Genomic DNA, 23,545 nt, shown 5'->3' with positions numbered 1-23,545 from the left:
GGACTCGCTCTTCGGCGCTCGGCGCCCCCAACATCCCGGCGCCCGTGTGCACCGCACACCCTGCAAAATAGGTAAAGCCGCCTCTGTACACACGGCACACGGAAGAAATTAAAATCAATGTCGGCATTAGACAACATTGCCTAAATTATTGGCTTCATTGGAAAGTGTTTCCAATTGGTCAGCCACATCTTGTAACATTTATCCTAATAGGCAGATATCGTCGGCGTATTTTAGATTGCTTAGGCGTGTGGTTAACGTCAATTTTATCCCTCTTGTGTCGGAGTCTAGTTTGGAGGGGTGCTATAGCCTCTGCCGTGTCCCGCATTTCGATATCCACCTTGTTCAGACGGTCCATTCCTCCTCATTTACGGCTCCATCTCTCATTATTCCTCTGATTCCTTCTCTCCATCCGAATGGTGGTCTTCCTCTCCTTCTTCTATTTTATGGAACATAGTTTAAGGCCTGTTTTGTCTAAAACAGGCATACAATTATTATAATAGGGGTAGTAAAATTGAATAGAATTATAGATACAATTGTTTATAAAATAAAATATATTACAACTATCTAGTAAAATTCAAATCTTTATTTCCGCATATAATATTTAGACCGATTAAATAAAAATACAATACATGTAAATCAAAATGTAATTCCGTACAGGATGGAATAAATTTTTTATCAAAGTTTAGGTCAAAGCAAAAGGTATTTTCAAGAAAGTATATGATTCATATGAGGGATCATTGTTTAAATAATTAAAATAGGTATGCTTCTTTTCATGAGCATTTTTCAGTGCGTCACAAATGATAGGAAAAAAAGGTAAGTCCGTGATAATATACATTTTAGTGACATGAAATTTTAGTTAAATCTGACAGTTGTCACATTTTATTTGCAATTTGGCATAAAAACAAATCAATTGTGTTTATTGCATTTATAAAATGGTATTTTCTTTGATTTGTATAGTCTTATAAATTGTACTGATTATATTCGTAGATATATATTATATAATTCGTAAATAATTTTTTTTCGATTATAGCGCCATCTATTGACAACTAGAATAAATGTTATAAATGTCACCGACGAAATGTAATCACCGACGTGCGTTTTTTTCTGTCACATACAATTTAATGCGTTAGAAAGAAATCGAAAAACTGTGACGCACTGAAAGATGCTCATGAGAAAAAGTATAATTGTTGCTCAAAATTTACTTTTTTAAGTGCTGCGGTAATTTATGTTCGTATTAAGGTTTTTACAATTTTTTTTTGCAAAGCTGAAGAAACAATATTTTATATAAGCCTTACTAAATTAAATTTGACATTTAATTTATTTAAATAATTGTAAATAAAAATTGAAAAACAAGTTTCCAAAAAAATATTATTTGCATTATAAATAAGCACTATCAAACATTTTGTTTTACGCAAAAAGTTGCGCTATCATATCAGTATAAATTGAAAAAATTGGTTGATAAATACTGAGTAGTTTATGAGATACTTACTTAATTTTAAAAGTCTTTAAATTTTTAATGCTAATTCAGTATTATATTGTTAATTTTTTTATAAGAAATTTTTTGTGTCAATTTTTATTTATCACACGTAGTGAAAAAAATTTGTTTATTTATACAAATTGACGAATATTTATTGTAAAAAGTGTCATTTAGACGTTATTATTTTTATATGCTACTCTAAACTAAAAAAAAAAAAACATTGAAATTGGTCCATTATTAACGAAGATATTGCAAAGTACTACTGCACCACTCTTCATGCAAAAAGTTTTCATTTAATGTCGCTACGAGAATCATTATTTTTTAAAATACTCTAAAATTTTTACACTATGTATAAATGACATTGTTGAGTAGTAGGGTTGATAGATGTACTCACGCACTTTAAAATGTTAATATTGATAAATAAACAAAATATGAATTTTTAAACTTGGAAAAGCTATCTCGGCAAAAAATTGATATAGAATTTTTTTTTCATTTGTAAATGTGTCAAAAACTACCAGGAACAGGAATATCGAAAAATAATTTCAAAATTTTTAATCATGGCGATGTTATTAAAAAATAAAGTTTTAAACAAATTACACCAATTTTCACACACCATTTTGGAGGGGTGTTTAATTGAAATTTTAACTTGTCAATACATCTGTCGAAAATATATACAGTATGTCCCTGTAAGTTGTATCCATATGGAAAACTTTTTTATTATTAATTTTACGAAAAAAAGTTATTCTTTATAAAAAGCTCTGCATGGTCCAAAACCAAAAAGATTTAACCATCAAATATCAAATTTTTTGAATATTATACGAGGTATGTCAAAAAGTTTGAATTTCACTCAAGAGTAAAGTAGCTTTATTTTTCACAATATTGAAAATTGCTATTATGAAAAGTTGTTTGGAATTAAAAACTGTATTCTAGTATACAATTACATCCTTCTAATTGAATTTTTTTTTGAAAAATATGGATAACTATCATTATTTTCAGTTATTTTAATTCAGATAACTCTTTTATTATTAATTTTACGAAAAAAAGTGATTCTTAATAAAAAGTTCTGCATGGTCTAAAACCTAAAATACAACCATCTTTTGTCAAATTTTATCAATTTTATACGAGGTATGTCAAAAAATATGAATTTCGCTCAAGAGTAAAATACGTTTATTTTTCACAATATCGAAAATTGTTATCATGAAAAGTTATTTAGAATTAAAAACTATGTTTCAGTATGTAATTACATCCTTCTAATTGAAATATTCTGAACTATAAAGGTACTTTACTTTTGATCTAAATTTATCTTTTTTGACATACCTCGTATAAAATTGATAAAATTTAATATAAGATGGTTGTATTTTAGACTATCCAGAACTTTTTATTAAGAATCACTTCTTTTCGTAAAATTAATAATAAAAGAGTTATCAGAATTGAAACAACTGAAAAAATAATGATAGTTATCCATAATTTCTCAAAAAAAAAACTTTTTCAATTAGAAGGATGTAATTGCATATTAGAATATAGTTTTTAATTCCAAATAACTTTTCATAATAGCAATTTCCAATATTACGAAAAATAAAGCTACTTTACTCTTGAGTGAAATTCAAACTTTTTGACATACCTCGTATAATATTCAAAAAATGTGATATTTTATGATTAAATCTTAGGTTTTGGACCATGCAGAGCTTTTTATAAAGAATAACTTTTTTTCGTAAAATTAATAGTAAAAAAGTTTTCCATATGGATACAACTTACAGGGACATACTGTATAAAGCAAAAAAATAAGACCTTAAAAACTTGTATACTCCATCGGCAACAACCGTGTTTTTGCAATTTAAAAAATGGTAATTTTTTATAAACAAATTAAGTATCTCATAAAGTACTTAATATTTATTAACCAATTTTTTTTCGGTTTAGTACCATAGTGCAACTTTTACTGCAAAACAAAATGTTTTATAGTGTTTATTTATAATGCAAATAATATTTTTTTGGAAATTTGTTTTTCAATTTTGACTTACAATTATTTAAATTAATTAAGGGTCAAATTTAATTCAGTAAGTCTTATATAAAATATTGTTTCTTCAGCTTTGCAGAAAAAAAACTGTAAAAATCTTAATAAAAACATGAATTACCTCAGCAGTTAAAAAAGTAAATTCTGTGCAAAAATTACCCATTTTTAATTATTTAAACAATGATGCCCTCATATGAATCATATACTTTCTTGAAAATATCTTTTGTTTGTACCTAAACTTTGATAAAAAAATTATTCCAACCTGTACGGAATTACATTTTAATGTAATTTTATTTTATTGGGCTCATTTAAAGTGTTGCCTTTGTAATACATAGACGAACTCCCCACGAAGTCTCAAGTGCATTGTCTTTGTCAATTAAGCAATTTTTGATAATGTCTTCCGCTTTATCACCATATTCTCTGCGAATGAAGTCTGCAGCTAGAGCTTTATCAATCATTCCTTTATCATCAACTATCTTCAACCCTTCGCTTCCGTAAAAACAAAGGTTGAATTCTTTGACATTTGCACCATATTCACCTTTTCGTAGGTGATTGTAGAAGTCCTGAAGTGAAAGACTGTTTGCTTGAGCACATGTTTTTACAGCTGCTATTACTACTGGATCGGTTTGGCCCAATGATGGCTAAAATATAAAGAAAACAATAAATAAGTAGTGTTTTAAATATACAGTAAGCGCCACGCTACTAGATACATGGGTAGGTACATAATTGCTCTGCTCATGTGCTAATCCGGTCCGTTCTCAGATGCGACTTTCATCCCTGTCATGTTACTTTCAAGAAACTATTCAAAATTAATTTTTTTTTTCGATACAAAAAATACATTAACTAATAATATTGTTACTCTGCTTTAAAATAACTTTATTCAAACACCAAGAATATTACAATAAAAAAAAGGTAAAGTTTTCAATCCTAATAGCAACATTAATAATATTGAAAAATATTAAAAATATTACTAAAAATTTTTAAATTGAAAACTTATTGGTCCATTTCCCTTGTAACACCTCCATGACTTCTAAAATTTGCGCAAGCCAGATGGATGCTGCAGTGAAGACAAGACGGAATTCTGAAAAGTTGCAATTCACAACCTCCGTCTGCAGCTTGGTAAAGTTCCAACGGAAAATGGACCTATAGAGTAACTATAGGTAGACTTTGCTTCTTAAGCTATTTCCTACTTACTGTGAAAATATCAAATAAATCGATGTAGTAGGATGGAATTCGGAGCCAAATACCCTCATTGATTGCCCTAAATAGTTGATCTGCTGATAAGCCAGTTCATTGACAAAGGTTCCGGAGCCATGAATATTTCTTCCGACCAATTCCTCTTTTTCCGTCGACCTTTCCGTTGAGTATTAACTGCAGCATCCTGTATCTGATACCTCTCATTATATGCCCGAGGTATTCAAGTTTTCTCTTTTTTATCATCTTCATTAAGTCACCTTCGCCTTGACCTACTCTGTTTAAGACTTCTCTGTTTGAAATGCATTGAATCCAAGATATTCTGAGCATTCTACGATATGACCACATCTCGAAGGCTTCTAATTTGTTCATCATGTTAACCTTCATGATCCAGGTTTCACATCCATAATATGGATATCTATATTATAGTAATACATGATACACAGAACATTTTAGGAACTTGATTCTTAGTTGTAAATTCAGTTGAGGGTTGCTCATGTTAGGAACTTTTTGACTTTTTTTGTTATGTGACAGTTTCGTAGAAGATGAAAAGAAAATAAAAAAAGATTTATGTTTGCATGGTGATGCATGCACCTTGATAAACAATATAGAAATAATAATAAATATAATAAATGATGGTTTTGCTTGTTTTCGATTCAGAGGGTTGCACACCAGCTAGACAGGCACTGTTTCTACCCTTTCAGGCGTCATCAGTAGCTTTCGATAGTGTGCCCACCTCTGAACCGAAAAACAGCTACACCATCATTTTAAAGGGAATCTGAAAAATAATTCAAATTTCATTCAAATGGTGGAGCTGTTTTTCGGTTCAGAGGTGGGCACACTATCGAAAGCTACTGATGACGCCTGAAAGGGTAGAAACAGTGCCTGTCTAGCTGGTGTGCAACCCTCTGAATCGAAAACAAGCAAAACCATCATTTATTATTTTTATTTCCTTTACTCGGATTTGAGTACATACTGAAAGTTTCTCTGCTGTCCGTTTTTCCTAGACGAATGAAAGCGAAATGTGATCGTTTCCCTTTCGTTTTCTATATTCGTCGTCTGCTGTCTTATTAATTGAAAAAGTCGCAGATTAAGGATGTACCAGTAAGAACTTTCAAAAACGAAAAATCTCAGTTTTAAAATACTATCTACCATTTTAATTTATTAAATTGGTGGATTCTGCATCTGAGATTCTTCAATTTGTTAATATAGAAATAACTGAATTTTTACCAAGTTGTCAGAATAAACTTCAAATTTAAATATAGTTTTCTTAATGCAATATATCCATACCAGCGCAAATAATTACAGTCCATACCATAATTAAAATCTATCAGCTCAGAATAGATCAAAGTTTCATAAATGCCACTCTTGCAATTTCTATACGAATTTTAATTTCTTCATCCGGATTTAATGTCTCGCTTACTCAACATCCTAGGTATTTAAAATGGTTAACTTTTGTTAAAGGTTCATTATTGACAATTAGTTGCATAAGGCCCACGTCTTGTTTGCTAACCACAAGTAACTTTGTCTTTGTTGTATTTGTGCCACGTACGTAGAACATAAAATACATGGATAAACAAGGTTATAGAATGCAACCAAAGAGGAACAAGGAGGTGAGGACGACCGAGAAGATCATGGAAAAATGAAGTTGATGAAGCCATGTCAAAGAAAGGATTGGAAGAAGGCACTAGCTGTTGACAACCCTTTAGTTTTTAACATAACAGAGATAAAAAGTACTTACTGCAGTTGTAGCTGAGTACACTGATAATAATAATAAAACAATAATTTTGTTCATTCTGCACGAATTGTTGAAAACTTGAGTGATAATGATAAATAACTGCAAAACTGATCTATGGTATAATGGCACAGCTTTTAGACAAGTCTTTTAATGATTGTTTTTTGAATAAGTTTCTCATTATAATTAATTAATATCCTTGAGTTTTTTTAGTTTACTAGTTAATTTGTTTAATAATTTAGTCAGCCAATTTACACATAATAAGAGAATTTATGGTTAAAAAATGTGAGATTTTTTTTTCTAAAAAAAGGTCTATAAGAAAATATTTTAATTTTAATATGACAAAAAGCAGTGTTTATACATATTATGTTTTGTCTAATGGTGGTCTTCCACTAAACGGATAGTTACGTTTATGTTTTGTTTGTGTTTTCTATAATTATTGTACTTCTTTCGCCCCAATCAAATCAAATTTTTGAAATATTCACTGTTGTTCATGTACTTAACTTCTATCTAATCAGCCCTAAACATCCATCCTTGGATATAGGCCTCTTTTTCCTTCTTCCATGCCTCTCTATCTTGGGCAATTTGCATCCATTTTGACTCAGTGTGTTTCTTCAGGTCATCTGACCATCGCATCTGTGGCCTTCCCCTTTTTCGTTTGTGGTTCCTTGGTCTCCAATGTATAATCATCTTAGTCCATCTTTCATCCTTCTGCCGTAGGGTGTGTCCAGCGAACTTTTATTTAAGCTTTGCTACTTGGGTAGAGACGTCTTCCACTTTTGTTTTGTTAGGGATCCATTCGTTTCTTTTCCTGTCTGATAATTTAATGTTCAGCATTTGTCTTTCCATGGCTCTTTCTGTCTTTGCTATTTTTTCCATATTCTCTTTTGTAAAACGTCCATGTCTGAGAGCCATATATTAAAACAGGGAGTATACATTGATTGAAGACTTTTGTTTTTAGGTATTGCGGGTATTTTCTGTTCTTTAGCATATAAGACAGTTTTCCGAATGATGCCCAGGCCAATTTTATTCTTCGCTTTATTTCTTCGGTCTGATTTTCTTTATTTAATCTAGTGATTTGTCCTAGATATATATACTCTTTTACTTGTTCTATTCTTGTTTGTGCCACTGTAATTACTAGTTCTTCCATCATTCTTTGTAATTCTTCACTTCTTTCTGCTATTAATACAATATCATCAGCATATCGTAACTGATTCAGATATTGCCCGTTTATGTTTATACCCAAACCATCCCAGTGCATTTGTTTGAACAAATCTTCTAGCGCTTGGTTGAATAGCTTGGGCGAGATGGTATCTCCTTGTCTTACTCCTCGGTTTATTTTAACAGGCTCCGTTTGTTGTACTTGACTTACCTCGTCTTAATCTGATGTTTTAGAGTTTTTCTAAGGATAGATTTTTTTACGGACTGCCCCCAACGCATACCTCTGTATTAAGAGTCCATATATGGTAGGGGTACATTTACAGGGTACAAGGTTTCTCCCCATGTGATTTTCTGACGTGCTCGAGTGACGCAAAAAATTCTTGAGCTTCCCTACCATTACGAAAATAATTGTAATTTTGATGTTTCTCTTTTAAGAGAATGGGTACGTATTTTCGGCTGCAATGCTATTCAAATGAGGATTTATTTTTTTCGAATCCTGAGAAAACTAATAAGTATTTTTAAAAAATTTAAACGCAGAATGAAAGATTACGTTATTAGCGAGGGCCGAAAGTCCCTGAGAACTTCTATAATGTTTATTTTAATAAGTTACAGGGGTGAAAAACTAAGAGAAAATTTAGTGTGATTTTTAATTTCAAATATCTCATTCAAAATATACTTTTTATTTATTCTAAGGGACTTTCGGCCCTCGGTAATAATTTAGTCTTTCATTGTGCGTTTAAATTTTTCAAAAATATTTATTGGTTTTTTCAGGATTCGAAAAAAATGAACACAATGTCCATGGTAATATTTTCCAAATATATCATTGTCTTACAACGCACTCAGTCGAATAGAATATTGTCAGCATATTGTCAGTCAGACACTGACAATCAGTGACCATTTTAAATATTTGACATGGCATCGGCAATATTTTGAGTTGTTGATTAAATAATATTAATATATAGTGTATTTGATAAATAATTGATTTAAGACGTGAACTTAATAAAAAGTTATTTATTGTGTATTATTTGTGGAAGATCCAAGCAGAGAATACATCATTATAATATATTCTGCGATCCAAGTATTTTGTTATTAAAGATGTTCAAAATTGTAAGCGTTCCATAATAACAATATATTATTAAAAAATCACTTTTACACTTTTCCTCCTTTCTTGATTGAGTATTAGTTATTGTTGTATATATAAATTATTACAATCACTGAATACATAGTTAGTGAAAAAATTATCAGTAGTAATTGCACAAGAGCTCTGAAATTATTGAATTTTTCCCGAGTGACACTTTGACAGTTTTAATTTCACGAACCGAAGGCGAAATTATGTCAAAGTGTCACGAGAGCAAAAATTATATATTAATTTCAGAGGTCGAGTGCAATTTGTTGCGATTATTTCATGAATAAAACTGTTCAAAACCAAAATTTTATTGTAATTTATTTATGTAAGTACCATTAAACACACAGTTTTTATAAATATTTGACGATTGAAAGTCATCACTTTTATAATTTTTAAAACATTAATTGTCATTAATGTCACTGAATGTATTTTTTCGTAGCAACGAAGGGCATCTGACGTAATATACTTAACGACGGGAGATTATCAAAAATTATTGATTTAATTCAGATTTCTGTAGCTTTCTATTGGTCAGAATCTCCTATGAATGAAATAGTCACATTTATTAACTGAATTAATAATTTGCAATTATACAAATAACAGTTATCCAAGAACATTCAAAAGCCATCTCTTTAAGTTAATGATGACATTTTCAAGTAGAATGACATTCTAGTAATGTTTACATATCCATACCAGTGTCAATTTTACTACACGTAATTTGCTGTGTAAAGACTGACAAAATAGGGATAACCGTAAAATATTTGCGAATTATGTACCGATGGCCTTAAATACACATTTATTTGTTACATATTTTTACATTGCATAGTTATTTAATAAATTTATTTAAAATAAATTAACATTCTCTAACACATTTTCCAGTTGCTGTATCTTTTAAGTATCCTTTCACACAGTGACAGTAGCTCCTACAATCTTGAGTACAAATACCATGACACTGTTGAGGCACTTTATTGGAACAAGTGGCTTCTGCTTCTGGGCAACAGGGAGCACAACCCTGTACAGAATTTTCTCCGCAGTTAAGGCTCAATGGAACACGTCCAGCTAAAAATAAGATAGGTTCCGAAACTAACTTTTTTTGTATGGCATCTTTAACTTGAGTACTATTTTATATGGAATTAAACCACAACATTGACTGTAATGAAAAATACCTACATTTTACATTTGTTTTGCCATTTCGATTTCTAATTTGGATATTGTTTTCAAAAGAAAAAATTGTAAAATAAAAATTATTAACGAATTGGATAAACATTTACAGATTCCAAATTAGTCCAATAGCCCAATAAATGACCGTTTGGTAGTGTAATTTCCAGGGGCAACTCCGAATTGCATAAAAATTTGGATTTAGGTTCTACTTACCCTCCACTTCAAAGTTGAATTTGTACCGTTGGTTGCTTTTACTTGGGGGGTGACATTTACCCCTTCTCGGGGGGTGAAAAACGCGTGTTTGGAATAAGGCCGGAAATGGATAAATTGACTTATTTTAAGCACCTTTTGTTCTATAAAGTTTTTCACGTAAGTCAATACTTTTCGAGTTATTCGCGATTTAAAATGTTGATTTTTCGACAAAAAAACTACGTTTTCAGACCGTTTTTCCCAAATAACTCAAAAAGTAAATATTTTATCGAAAAAAATATTTTTAGTAAAAGTGTAGCCTATAAAAAAACTAAAAAAATGGTGTACCAGTTAAGTTTACAAATTGAGTAGAAGCAATGTTGTAGCTCATGAAAAATACGTTCTTATTCGTCTAATTCCAAATCGAATAATTCAACGCGAAATCACCGAAGAAAGAAGCGTATTTCGGGAAAACCTTATTAACATTTTTAAAGTTTTTAAAAAAGCTTATGATTTGTTTTTTACAAAAGTTTACAGCATTAAAAATAAACGAGTTACACTAAAAAAAAACTTGGCCCCTTTTTTTGGTAAAAAAAATCGTGAAAACCTCCCTTTATTTAGCACCCTAAATGAAATTAATCGTTTGGCTTTACCATTTATTTTAACTGTATGTGTATTGTTTATAGAATCTGTAAGTTTGATTAGTTTGAAGTGCTTATTTTTGAAAACATTTGGTTTTATAGTAAAAAAAATTTCTAAAAATTTTTGAAAAATTTCATTTTTACAAAATAACTTAAAAAGTATTAGCGATAAGAAAAATCTTAAAGAGTAAAAAAATGTAGGTTTTGCTATTATAATCATGTTAGTTTCATTTTGTTTCTCCGTAAGACAAAAATTGGTTAAGATATGGCTGTTCAAAATTTGCATACACTCGTGATTAGTGACCCATTCAAGCTTTCTCAATTATAACCCTTTCAAAAATAAACACTTTAAACCGGCGAGACTGACCGATCATATAAAAAATAGATAGGTAAGTAAATTGTTTGTAAAGCGGTAGCGATTAATTTCATTTGGGGAGCTAAAAACGGCGAGATTTTCATGATTTTTTACAAAAAAAAAGAGGGCCAACTTTATTTTGAGCGTAACTCGCTTATTTTTAATGCTAAAACTTTTGTTAACAATTAAAACAGAGCTTTTTATAAACACTTTAAAAAAATTTAAATGGGTTTTTCCCGAAAAGTGCCTAATTTTTCGGTGATTTCACCTTGAAATATTCGATTTGGAATTAGTTGAATAAGAACGTATTTTTCATGAGCTACAACTTTGCTTTTATTTGATTGATAGACTTTACTGATACACCCTTTTTTTGGGTTTTTTATAAGCTACACTTTTGCCAAGTATATTTTTTTTGATAAAATATTTACTTTTGAGTTATTTGCGAAAACCCGTCTGAAAACGTAGTTTTTTTGTCGAAAAATCAACATTTTCAATGGCAAATAACTCGAAAATTATTGACTTACGTAAAAACCTCTATAGAACAAAAGTTGCTTAAAATCAGTCATTTTATCCATTTCCGGTCTTATCTTGAACGTATGTTTTTTCACCCCCGAGAAGGGGTGACTGTCACCCCCCAAGTAAAAGCAAAAAACGGCACAATTTCAACTTTGAAGTGGAGGGTAAGTAGAACTTATATCCAAATTTTCATGCAATTCGGAGTTGCCCCTGAAAATTACACGGTATCGCCGAATTTCCCGTTCATTTACTGGGCTACAAGTAATGAAGCTTAAAATAGGACAAAACCTCGCAATTTTTACAGAATGGATCGATTTGCTTGAAAATTTGAGAATAAGTAGTGGATAGTCCAAGGATCAAAATCTATATCATGCCGAAAGGAGCTTTTACCATGGGGGTGGTTGCTATTCCATCTAAGGGGTGGAAATTTTTTATTATATTTTTTCTAAGAACGTGTTAAAAATGTAATTTTTAGCACTCTATACGAGCGTTAAAAATGCTACTTTAAGGCACTAGTGCTTTAAAATTTTTAAGACACTGCAGTTAAAATTTACGTATTGACAGTATAGGCAATTTTGATGTAATGTCAAGAAAAATATAAAAATGGAATGTCAGTCACATTCAAGTAAAAGTTTTTGTAGATATTGTCCTGTAATTACGTTTGTAGAAAAAATATTGTATGATATACTTGTTAAAAAGTACATTTTTAAGGCACTCATTGTGAATTGCAGAACTCGCTTCGCTCATTCTGCAAACTGTCACATGCGTGCCTTAAACGTGTACTTTTAACACTTATATCATAAATAACTATTACTCGCAAAAGTTGGTAAAAACATTCATTTTAAGCAACAAACGTTTTATACATTTTTTTGATAAAATTGATAGTTTTGGATTTATTCGCTATCGAAAGTGTTAGTTTAATATCGAAAAAATCCAATGTTTTTAATAAGTTTTCTGCTGATAACTCCAAAAGTCTTCGTTTTATCAAAACAACTATACTTAACAAAAATGTACCTTCTGAAAAAATACACAAAACTGTTTTTTTAAATTTTCTTTAAGACCATAGTAATCGAGCTTTACTTTATTATATTATGTTGGCTCTTCTTCGTCAAATGCTAAATATTGTAGTTTCAAAGTCAAAAGACGGGAAAACTATGCATTTTTCGAGGACAACTTGTTCAAACTAATTTAAAGTACTTAAAAATATATATCTCTAGCAATAAAAGTCTCTAGCTCAAAAATTAAGTGAGTTATAATGAAAAGAATGTCAGTTTTCAGTGAAAAAGTGATGAAGATTTTAAAAAGATTTAATATTAATAGGCTTATAGATCTTGTAAAAACCTACAATAGTTATTTATGATATAAGTGTTAAAAGTACACGTTTAAGGCACGCATGTGAAAGTTTACAGAATGAGCGAAGCGAGTTCTGCAATTCACATGAGTGCCTTAAAAATGTACTTTTTAACACGCATATCATACAATATTTTTCTACAAACGCAATTACAGGACAATATCTACAAAAACTTTTACTTGAACTTGACTGACATTCCATTTTTATATTTTTTGACATTACATCAAAATTGCCTATACGGTCAATACGAACTACAGTGCCATAAAATTTTTAAAGCACTAGTGCCTTAAACTAGCATTTTTAACGCTCGTATGGAGTGCTAAAAATTGCATTTTTAACACGGTTGTAAAAAAAAATATTTTTCACCATACTTTCTAAAATAAAAAAGTTACGGTTAAAAATCAATATATTTTTTTGAAAAAAAAAGGAGAAATTCAATTGGAAGCATAATAATGTAAGTTAGCGGTGTTTTTAGTCATTGGCCTTATTCATTCATATTTACTTGTATGTATGTATTATTAATAGATCCGAGAAGTTTGACTGGCTTAAAATTATTGGTTTTTAAAAAACTGTAGTTAAAAGCGAATAACGAATTTTTATAGTTTGGTAAAAAATGCCATTTTCTTCAGAATAGAAAGATTAGCATCAGAGATACGAAAAAATGTTTCAATATAAAATTGTAGGTTATTAAATTCGCAAAAATTCCCTTGGTAAGAAATTAAGTGAATCGTAAATGAGTATATCGAAAAACATTGATTTTTTCTATACTATCAAATAAAATTTCTATACTATTTTCTATTTTATCAAAAAAATGTATAGAATATTTTTTCCTTAGATTTTTTTTATCAACTTTTTAGGTCAAAATATAATAAAAAATTTCCACCCCCGAGATGGGGTGGCAACCACCCCCATGGTAAAAGCGCCTTTCGTAATCATATAGATTTTGATCCTTGGAGTATCCACTACTTATTCTCAAATTTTCAAGCAAATCGATCCATTCTGTAAAAATTGCGAGGTGAAAAGCTTCGGTTCCTGGCCTAAATGAACAGTAACAGTACAGTCTGATGAAGACTTCAGACAGAAAATCTCTTCAGAGAGGTTTTATTGAAGGCATTTTGGGATGTAATCAGAACATTTGCGATTAAAGTTCTCTAGAATCTTCAATGCACTGAAAGAAGGAGAGCTAAAAATCATCATCATCATAGTCATTAACATCTTAGTAGATGTGTTGTGGTTCATAATTGGGCTTCAGCAGCTCGGACAGTTTGATTGATAATATTTCTCCACTGGTCGCGGTCATCAGATACATGTATTGCCTCAGTATACTGTTTGTTGAGAAGCTTTTTAGTAATGTCCGCCCATCGCTGTGGAGATCTTCCGCGTTGGCGTTGAGTCTGAGGCCTTCCTTGGACCACCAACCGCTCCATTTTGTGATCACTCCGATGGATATGACCAAAGAACTTTAAAATTCTAGAGTAAACGGTACTGGAGAGACGCTGATCCGGTTTAATTTCATCCAGAACCGAGACATTTGTACGGCGAGCCGTCCATGGAATTCGAAGCAGGCGTCTCCATGTCCACATTTCAAAGGCGTCTATACGTCGTCTATCTGATTCTTTGACTGTCCATGTCTCGCATGCATAGTAAAATATGGAAAAGACCAGAGTTGAAACGAGTCTCTTTTTGTTTGTCATAGTAATGTGAAGATCACGCCAGACCCCGTTTAGTTCACTCATTTCTGCTCTTGCTAGTTGAATGCGTCTTCTAATTTCGAGTTCACAACTGCCTGTGTTGTTAACTAGAGCTCCAAGATATATCATAGATGAGACTACCTCGCATCCCGCAATAGTTTGGGTTTCAGGAAACTGTTGTTGGCGATCAATAACCATGATTTTGGTTTTGTTGTAGTTAACCATGAGTCCAAATTTAGCACTTTCTTCCTCGAGTTTTTTTAATAATTCAATAATTTCTTCTGGAGTAGAGGCTAGAAGTGTAGTGTCGTCTGCGAAACGCAAGTTAGATATCTTAACACCACCTAGGTTTACTCCTCCCTCCCAACCATCCAAGACTCTGCGTATTATGAACTCCGAATAGATGTTAAATAATAAGGGAGATAAAACGCATCCTTGTCGTACTCCCTTCTCCAAAGTGCATTTGTCAGACAGGTATCCGTCCATTCGAATATATGCCAGGTTATCTTGGTACAGTTTGCTAATAAGGTGAGTCAAGTGTTTAGGTACACCCATTGTCGTCAATATGTTCCATAGTTTGTCCCATCTAACATTATCAAAGGCCTTTGTATAATCGACGAAACATATAAATATCGGGATCTGGTATTCTCTGGCTTTTTCTATGATGTTTCTTACATTAAGGATTTGTTCTCTAGTACCTCTGCCCTTTACAAATCCAGCCTGCTCAGGTGCTATTTGCCAACTTATGAAGTTTTCTAGACGCCGTTGCAGTATGTAGAGGATCACCTTACTGGCGTGTGATATTAGAGCTAATAGCCTGTAGTTGTTACAATTATTTGTTGAACCTTTCTTATGAAGAGGTATGATTATGGTCTTTCTCCAATCCTCAGGCCAAACGCCTGTGTGCCATATTTCATTACACAATCGATGTAATATTTTCACTCCACATTCCGGAAGATGCTTCAAGACGTCTGCAGTAATGAGATCATATCCTGCTGCTTTGTTTAACTTAAGTCTTTTTAAAGCGAATTCCACCTCGGAAAAAAGTATGTCAGGTTCAGATTCAAAACTAGTGTGGTGTGTCTCTGTTGAAGGAGAATGGAAATTGGAGGTCTGGCAGTCAGGTACAAACGGGGTGTCCGCTGACATCTGGTCCGTATTGGCGTATAAAGACTTACAATACGCCCTCCAAACATCAATAACCTTGTCCAAATCCGTCTGTACATTACCTTCATCATCTTTGATAGACCAAGATTTCTGTTTGAATTTACGTGTGAGTAGTCTGACTTTATCAAAGAGTTCTTTGGTGTTATTTGTGTCGGCATGTAGTTGAATTTCTCTGCAGATTTTCTCTATATGCTTGTTTTTGTCTCGTCTACAAGCAGCCTGAATAGCTCTAGATAGCTGTCGGTACTGGGAATTCCTGAGAGGGTTCTCGATTCCAGCAATTTTAAGTTTTCTACGTTCTTCAACGAGGTCAAAAGTATCTGCAGACATCCACACTTTATTTGGTCCGGTTGAGACGGCATTAGACTGTGCCTCGCAGTCAGCCAAGGTCTGTATCAAGGTATTTTTAAAAGATAACCAAATCTTTTCGGAATCATGAGTGGCGATAGTTGGTAAAATATTTTCGAATCTTTCATTACATTGGCTTTTAAATTGTTGTGTATCTTTTATTTTTGATATCCTCTTGTTTCGGACCCTAGCACCTGCCTTGCATTTTTGCTTTAGCGTTGCAAAAAGAAGTTGGTGGTCAGAGCCGCAGTCAGCGCTAGGTCGTGTTTTACATTGGCTAATAGATGTTTTCCAGCGATGTTTAATCATTATGTAATCGATTTGATTTCGGTGTCGTCCGCCAGGTGAGATCCAAGTGTACAATCTTCTGGGGTGGTGCCTATACATAGAGTTCATTATTGTCAAGTCATTATTGTCAAGAGCTAAAAATAGGGACGGTTAAAAGGAGAGGAGTAATGACGTCGACAGCATGAAGGAGTAGATCTTACCCCCGTGAAATAATAAGTAAACTATACGTATACGCATATAGACACATACACATACTAGGAAGAAGTACTGTCTGGTGGCCACATTGTACATAAAAAAATGCTTTCAACTCCGCCAACTGCATAGGCATCTAAGGAGGATAGTGACTAGCTATTTTAATGATCCACTTTTGAAGTATGACACAAAGTACGGTCCTAGGGAATATAAAATCGTTGGAGGGGTACCACAGGGCTCTATGCTAGGTCTTCACTTGTGAAATATTATGTATGATGGGCTACTAAATCTAGAATTACTCAAGGATGCTAGGCTCGTAGTATATGCCGATGAAGTGGCTGTGGTGATCATGGCAAATTATCTTAATGAAGTGGAAGAACACAATCAATGCTTATTATTTGTCGGAACCAGGTGGAAACTGTAACACTGAGCATTGGAGAACATGAAATCACATCACAACTATTCCTTCGGTACTTGGGAGTGATGATTGATATCCAGACTCAGTTTAAAGCAGCAGGTGAAGCAGGTCAGTGCTAGAGCAGGCAGCTTTATCACGGCTAATGCCGAATGTAGGTGTCCCAAAACAAAGCAGGAAGTGAGTATGAATATACGAAATACCAGTTTGGGCTAACATTCTCGGAACCCAGGAACCACAGAGGAAGGTCGCATCAGTATACCTATCATCTGAACACCTTAAGAGTTACCAGCGCATTCATCACTGTATCTGAGGATGCAACCCATCCTCAGGGCCAGGATATATCATGGCAAAGATGCTACCCATTGGAGTGCTAGCTGAAGAAAGGAATACCCTTTATCTACAACTACGTTAGTAGCAGAAATGCTTTCATCGAAGGCAGCTTGATGACGGAAGTTCTCCAGTATCTTCGTCGCATTAAAAGGAGGAGAGCAGGGAACAGGGACGGTTAGAAGGAGAGAAGCAATGACTTCGACAGCATGAAGGAAAAGCAATGGCTATATCCTACTTCGTGATGCTTTTCGGTAGTTCTTCAGAGGAAACAGAGGTAGAAGATGAGGAAAGGCGTTTGAGTCGATATTGTAACATAGAGTCCGATATTTTAATATAAAGATTTATTTGTTATATTTTTGTTTTACATTGCATAATTATTAAGTAAATATAATTGAGATATTTAGAAATAAGAAATTAACATTCTTTGACACACTTTCCAGTGGCCGTGTCTTTCAAGTATCCTTGAGCACAACGACATTGGATCCTACATTCTCTAGTGCAAATACCAGGACATGGTTGAGGAACTTTGTTGGAACAAGTTGCTTCTGCTTCTGGACAACAGGGAGCACAACCTTGTACAGCATTTTCTCCGCAGTCAAGCCTGCCTAATTGAACACGGCTGGCTAAAAATTAAATATTATTCTGAAATTGTTCTCTTGTAGCACGTTTAACTTAAATATTATTTTATATGGGATTCAACTATAATTCTATCGAATATAATTGACCACTTGCTATTCAGCCCTATGATGGATGACCGAAGTTATTTTTAACATTTGAGTTAAAGTTAAGATAACTCTCAGGAATAACCATCCCATAATTATTTAGCTAAAACTAGGTGTGATGTATCCGTCACCGTTATGAGATAGTTATTTCTTCAACGTTATATTAGAAATAACATTTGAGGAACAAAGTTTGAAGTAACAAAGAGAATCCTATGTAAAAATAATACACGTTGGAGTGAGAACGAGAGATTGTTCGGAACACTAGTTAAAAGCTTTCCTTTTTAAATGGATTGGTATATTTATTTTATAAACGTCTCTCATTTTTCCGAATGCAGTCTAATCTGAACTTAGTCTTCTGAGTAGATCACATGTTGGCTGTCTCGCGTTAACCTTATTTCGTTACTCAAATATGTACACATATTTTTCCACAAGATCTATGAGCTCTTAATCTTATTAGCTCATTGGGGACGAGATTGGTCATCATTTTTGTTTTCCATAGTTTATGTTTAAACCTACACTCTGTGTTGCTTTCTGTAGTTATTGTAGCATAACTCTTGCTTGTCCTGAATCGTCTGTTATGAGAAAAATGTCATCAGCATATCGAAGATGATTTAATATCGATGCTAATACCCTTTGATTTCCACTCGTTTAAACAAGCGCTCCATAACTGTTATAAGTAGTTTTGGCGACAAGGTATCTCTTTGCGGCACCCTTCTACCAATTTTTATCTTCTCAGTCATGCAATGGACGTTACTAGTTGTTGTCGCATTTTCGTATATATTGACCTAATACCTGTGGTCTCTTCTGCATTCTGATAGTGCTTTTAAGACAGAAACTGTTTCCACTGTGTCAAATGCTTTGTGGAAGTCGATAAAGACAATCAGCCGTATGATGGATGACGAAGTTATATAGTTAACGTAAAGTTATAATCCTCGAATAATAGTTAAGTTATAATCCTCGAATTGGTGTGATGTATCATATTTAACTTAACTACTTGCGTTATTTCTTGACAGTTCTTGAGTTATCTGATATATCAACTGCCACTTTATAACGCGAATCATTGCGTTTTAGAAACTTTTAAGCAAAGAGGATAGAATATTAATTAATTACCGTGAAAAATATAATTATGGTGCAAGATAAATTGTAAATGAATTTCCTGAGGAAAATTGGCAAATTTGCAACCTGGCCCATCTGTTGGAACAAGGAAAATCGCAAAAGAAACTAGGATTTCCCGCACATCAGTTCGAAGAATCATTAAAGAAGATGGCCATCTTAAAGTATTTAAAAAAGTTTACTGTCAAAAATTTACTGCCAATGTAAGAGAAAAACGACTGGAAAGATGTAATTTGCTACTAAGAAGATTCCGTTCTCGTGAAGACATTAGAAAAATATGGTTTTCAGATGAAAAAATGTTGTATTTACGGCCTCCTAAAAATACTCAAATTAATAGAGTGTTCAAATTTCATGTTGGGAAAATCTCATCTAATTCTTGTTGATACCGGGGTAAAACTTAATTCAGAAACATATCAAGATCAAATCATGAAGAAGTATGTTATGGTTACACTTTCCAGCAGGATTGTGCTCCTTCGCACACTTCCCACAATATAAGGATATTCTTAAGTTAAAATTGCCCGGACTATATTGAGCCAGAGATATGGCCACCTAACGCCCAGAAGTAAATCCGGTTGACTATTTAATTTGGGGAATTTTCGAAAAAAATTTGTATGACGGACAACAATTTGAAACCGTCGAACAGCTCAAAGAAAGAATGCAGTTTGTTTGGAACAATTTTTAACAGGGTGTAATAAATGGGACTATCAATTTATGGCGCAGACGACTTCAAGAACTGGTAAACAATAATGGTGGCCACATTCATAATATTTTACTCTAACTTTTAAAATTATTAAACTGTTTTCATAAATGTGTTATTTGTTAAAATTTTGCATTTTCCTAATTTAATAAAAAAATTATATTTTGCGAATCTGGTAATTTTGAAAAATTTCTTTTTTATTGAAGTCTTGTGGATAGCTATCCTACCAAAAGAGCATATCAGTTCAATTTTAGCTTAGACAGTTTTCATTTGCAATGAGCTCAAACGCACCGTCACATAATTTTTTTTATAAGTCCGACCATGTACGATATTTTTCCTTCCAAATTTTCTGTCATATTGAGGACATGTTAGTCTATTAGCCCTGCAAAAAGAAATTAAATAGCCCAAAAAACAAAAAAGTTATTTTCAACTAAAAAATGTACTCCTTTATTTCGGCCCACAGTGTAGACTTGAAAACCCAATTTCTATACAAAGAGAATTAAACTTAAAGAGGTTTTGAAACTGTTTTCTTATAGCATAATCAACTTAAATAATATTTTATATATGTGATTAAATTACAATTTATTAAATTTATTTTTATTTTTATTTATTATTGCATATTTGTTAGGCTTATCTCACTGAAATAACAATTTCTTTCTTAGGCAATTTTTCGAAAAACACTTTTTTCGATATATCTGTTTTCGATATACGTAAAAATTTTTGTTAAAAATATGCCATAATTACTGATTTTTGGATTTGTTTTCTAAACAACTATGCACTAATATAAATGAATTGCAATTATATAAAAAGCTTTATAATGTTTAAATTTTTAAGTACCAGTAAGAATATCTGACAAGGATAGGTATGTGGTTCCTTTCTTGCTGAAGACATAGACCCAAATATTTTGAATAAAAAACTATTTTTTAGGAAGATTGAAACCACTTATTCTATTTAAAGGTTTGCACATTATACAGTTTTTTGTGAAATTACAATTCATTTTGGAGTTTCATAGAAAAAAATTCCCAGAATCAATAACTAAGGCATTTTTTCAATAAAAAATTGCAAACAACTCGAAAAGGAAGCAGTTTTCGAAAAATTACCAAGAGAGAAAAAGTATTTACTTCATGAAATACGCCTAAAAAATGTTATTCGAGGCAATTTGGGAAATTGTTTAAAAAAGAATACATTTGAACTTTGAAAACTAGAATCGGATAAAAATGTTTATTAGGGTAGAAAGGCAAAAAAATAGTCGGTATATTCCGTTTCTAAGCGATTTTTTCAGGAGTAAACCGCTCGCATGCTAGGCAGTTTTGGCATGATAAGACTCTTGGAAAAGGAAAGATAGAAAGAAGGACCAACACACACATGGATAAAGCTATACAGGCTGTAACAAAAAGGTAGGTAAGAAATTAAATCACGTATTCTGAGACCAAAAATAGCTCGATTGAACCTAACTTACCTTAGTACAAATGTGCACATAAAAAAGTTACAGCCCTTTGGAGTTACAAAATGAAAATCGATTTTTCCAATATGTATATCGAAAACTGTTAAAGATTTTTTATTGAAAATGGGCTTGTGGTATTCTTATGGTAAGAGTATTAAAAAATAATAATAATAGTTAAATTTGTACACACAAAAAAAAATTTTATAGGGGTTTTGTTCCCTTAAACCACCCAAACTTTTGTCCACGTTTCAATTTAATTATTATTGCGGTACCATTAGTTAAACACAATGTTTTTCAAACTTTTTGCCTGTTACTATTTTTTCGATAAAGCAGTTTTTATCGAGATGCAGCTTTTTTAATATGTTTACATAAACATTTTATTGGAGTTTTGTTCCCTTAAACGCCCCATATGTTTGTGTACCTTCAAATTAAACTATTATTGCGCCCCCATTATTTAAACACAATATTTTTAAAACGTTTTTGTCTCTTAGAATTTTTTCGATAAACGATTTTTTATCGAGATATTAATATGTTTCAAAATATACCCAAAAATGTAAATTCACAATTAATAATTTTCATATTATTATCATATCAGGTCTCTATAATCTTACTTACATGTAAACAATTGTGATGGATTTTACAAATGTTCAAAATATCTCGATAAAAACTGACTTATTGAAAAATTACAAAGAGACAGAAATGTTTTAAAAATATTTTGTTTAACTGATGGTACCACAATAATAATTAATTTGGAACGTACACACATATTTGTGGGGAGGTTTAAGAGAACAAAGCCCACATAAAATTTTAATGGGGTGGACAAATTTCACTTTTATTTTTTGTTAAGATGTTCCTGTCATAAGAAAGCCACCTGTTCATTTTCAATAAAAAATCTCTAATAGTTTTCAATATTTTGGAAAAAATCGATTTTTATTTTGTAACTTCAAGGGGCTATAACTTTTTTTATGTGCACATTTGTAAGGTAAGTTAGGTTCAGTCTATCTATTTTTAGACCCAGAATATGTGATTTAATTTATGACCTGTATTTTTGTTACACCCTGTATAACAGGAACAAATAGAAAAAATAACATTGAACAAAATCTTTGGCAAAAAAATTCGTCATATAAAGTTTGTAAAAAAAACACCTTATATGATGATCGTGATCATGTTGATGATGGTAGTTCTAAAATTAACAAAATTACTATAATATAATTTGCTACTTACCACTCTGGGCAAATACTTGAACTAGGACAGTTGCCAAAACAAATACCAAAAGTACTTTATTCATGGTGTAAGTAAAATAGGTACTACTATTTTAGAATAAAAAATTAATCCCAACAAGAATTAATAACAAATTTTATTTATTTGTTGGATTTATATACCAACATTATAGTTGTTATTATTATATAATTTGTGATAATTCATTATCTTTAGTTTCAATATTTACAGAAGATAATTGTCACATTTACAGAGCCGTTGTAGCTAACATTCAAATGTTAAAAATACAAATTGAAATAAACATACAAATATATTTATTATACAGGGTGTCCAGAAACTCTACCGACAAACGAAGACAGGAGATTCCTCAGATAATTTTAAGATAATTTAAACCAATTCACCTAGTCCGAAAATGCTTCCTAAGGGAGCTAGAGCTCTTTGAAGATGGCGTCATGTAATTAGTTTTTCTTAAATACCTCCAGAACGCTTATATTTAGAAAAACGAAAATTAGTACGCGTATTATATCGTCCAGAGATAAATCGATTTCATCCTTTGTGAATTTCTAGTACCGGTCAGAGGCGTCCATTTTGGGTAGGGCAACGGTTATTTTATCCCATAACTTTTTTGTCTTTAACTTTTAAGCATTTTTGTCACTGGATTATTGAATTATGAGGTTTTCTAGTACTAAAAGGTAGTCTTGCTTTAAGTCGGTAGGACACACCGTTTTCTATAAAAATCCATTTCAAAATTTTTCGATTTTGGAATTTCAAAAAAAAAAAAAATAAAAAAAAAATGTTTAGAAAGACGAAAACTGGTACATTTATTTATATTCCAGAGATGAATTGATTTTATTAATTGCGAATTTCCAGTACCGGTCATAGGCGTCGGTTTTGGGTAGGTCAACAGTTATTTTATAGCACAACTTTTTGTCTTTAATTTTTAAGCATTTTCGACACTAGATTATTAAATTTTGAGGTATTCGAGTACTAAAAGTTACTCTTA

At 32.0% G+C, this 23,545-nt stretch overlaps 2 protein-coding genes across 2 annotated transcripts; both read right to left on the bottom strand.

Annotated features, from left to right (window-relative positions):
- Positions 1 to 561: 561 nt before the first annotated feature.
- LOC126886806 (uncharacterized) lies at positions 562 to 6,588 on the bottom strand. The gene is made up of 2 exons (XM_050653871.1): positions 6,424 to 6,588; positions 562 to 4,129 (listed from the first exon to the last, which is right to left on the bottom strand). Exons 1-2 carry the CDS (start codon positions 6,475 to 6,477, stop codon positions 3,797 to 3,799), a joined length of 387 nt encoding a protein of 128 aa, XP_050509828.1. The 5' UTR covers positions 6,478 to 6,588; the 3' UTR covers positions 562 to 3,796.
- Positions 6,589 to 17,674: 11,086 nt separating this feature from the next.
- LOC126886805 (chymotrypsin inhibitor-like) lies at positions 17,675 to 22,717 on the bottom strand. Its single transcript, XM_050653870.1, has 2 exons — positions 22,549 to 22,717; positions 17,675 to 17,971 (listed from the first exon to the last, which is right to left on the bottom strand). The coding sequence occupies exons 1-2, from the start codon at positions 22,610 to 22,612 to the stop codon at positions 17,763 to 17,765; spliced, it is 273 nt and encodes a 90-aa protein (XP_050509827.1). The 5' UTR covers positions 22,613 to 22,717; the 3' UTR covers positions 17,675 to 17,762.
- Positions 22,718 to 23,545: the final 828 nt, after the last annotated feature.

The sequence above is a fragment of the Diabrotica virgifera genome, chromosome 6, assembly GCF_917563875.1.
Source record: "Diabrotica virgifera virgifera chromosome 6, PGI_DIABVI_V3a".
NCBI lineage: Eukaryota > Metazoa > Arthropoda > Insecta > Coleoptera > Chrysomelidae > Diabrotica > Diabrotica virgifera.
The sequence above is the reverse complement of the archived record's forward strand: the minus strand, read 5'-3'. Positions and strand labels throughout refer to the sequence as shown.

Bases quoted from the DNA above. Each gene is read 5' to 3' on its own strand.
- LOC126886805 (XM_050653870.1), bottom strand. From the start codon at position 22,612: ATGAATAAAGTACTTTTGGTATTTGTTTTGGCAACTGTCCTAGTTCAA. The intron at 17,972-22,548 runs GTAAGTAGCAAA...TTTAATTTTTAG, and splicing joins TCAAGTATTTGCCCAGAGTG to CCAGCCGTGTTCAATTAGGC.
- LOC126886806 (XM_050653871.1), bottom strand. From the start codon at position 6,477: ATGAACAAAATTATTGTTTTATTATTATTATCAGTGTACTCAGCTACA. The intron at 4,130-6,423 runs GTAAGTACTTTT...TTTATATTTTAG, and splicing joins TGTACTCAGCTACAACTGCA to CCATCATTGGGCCAAACCGA.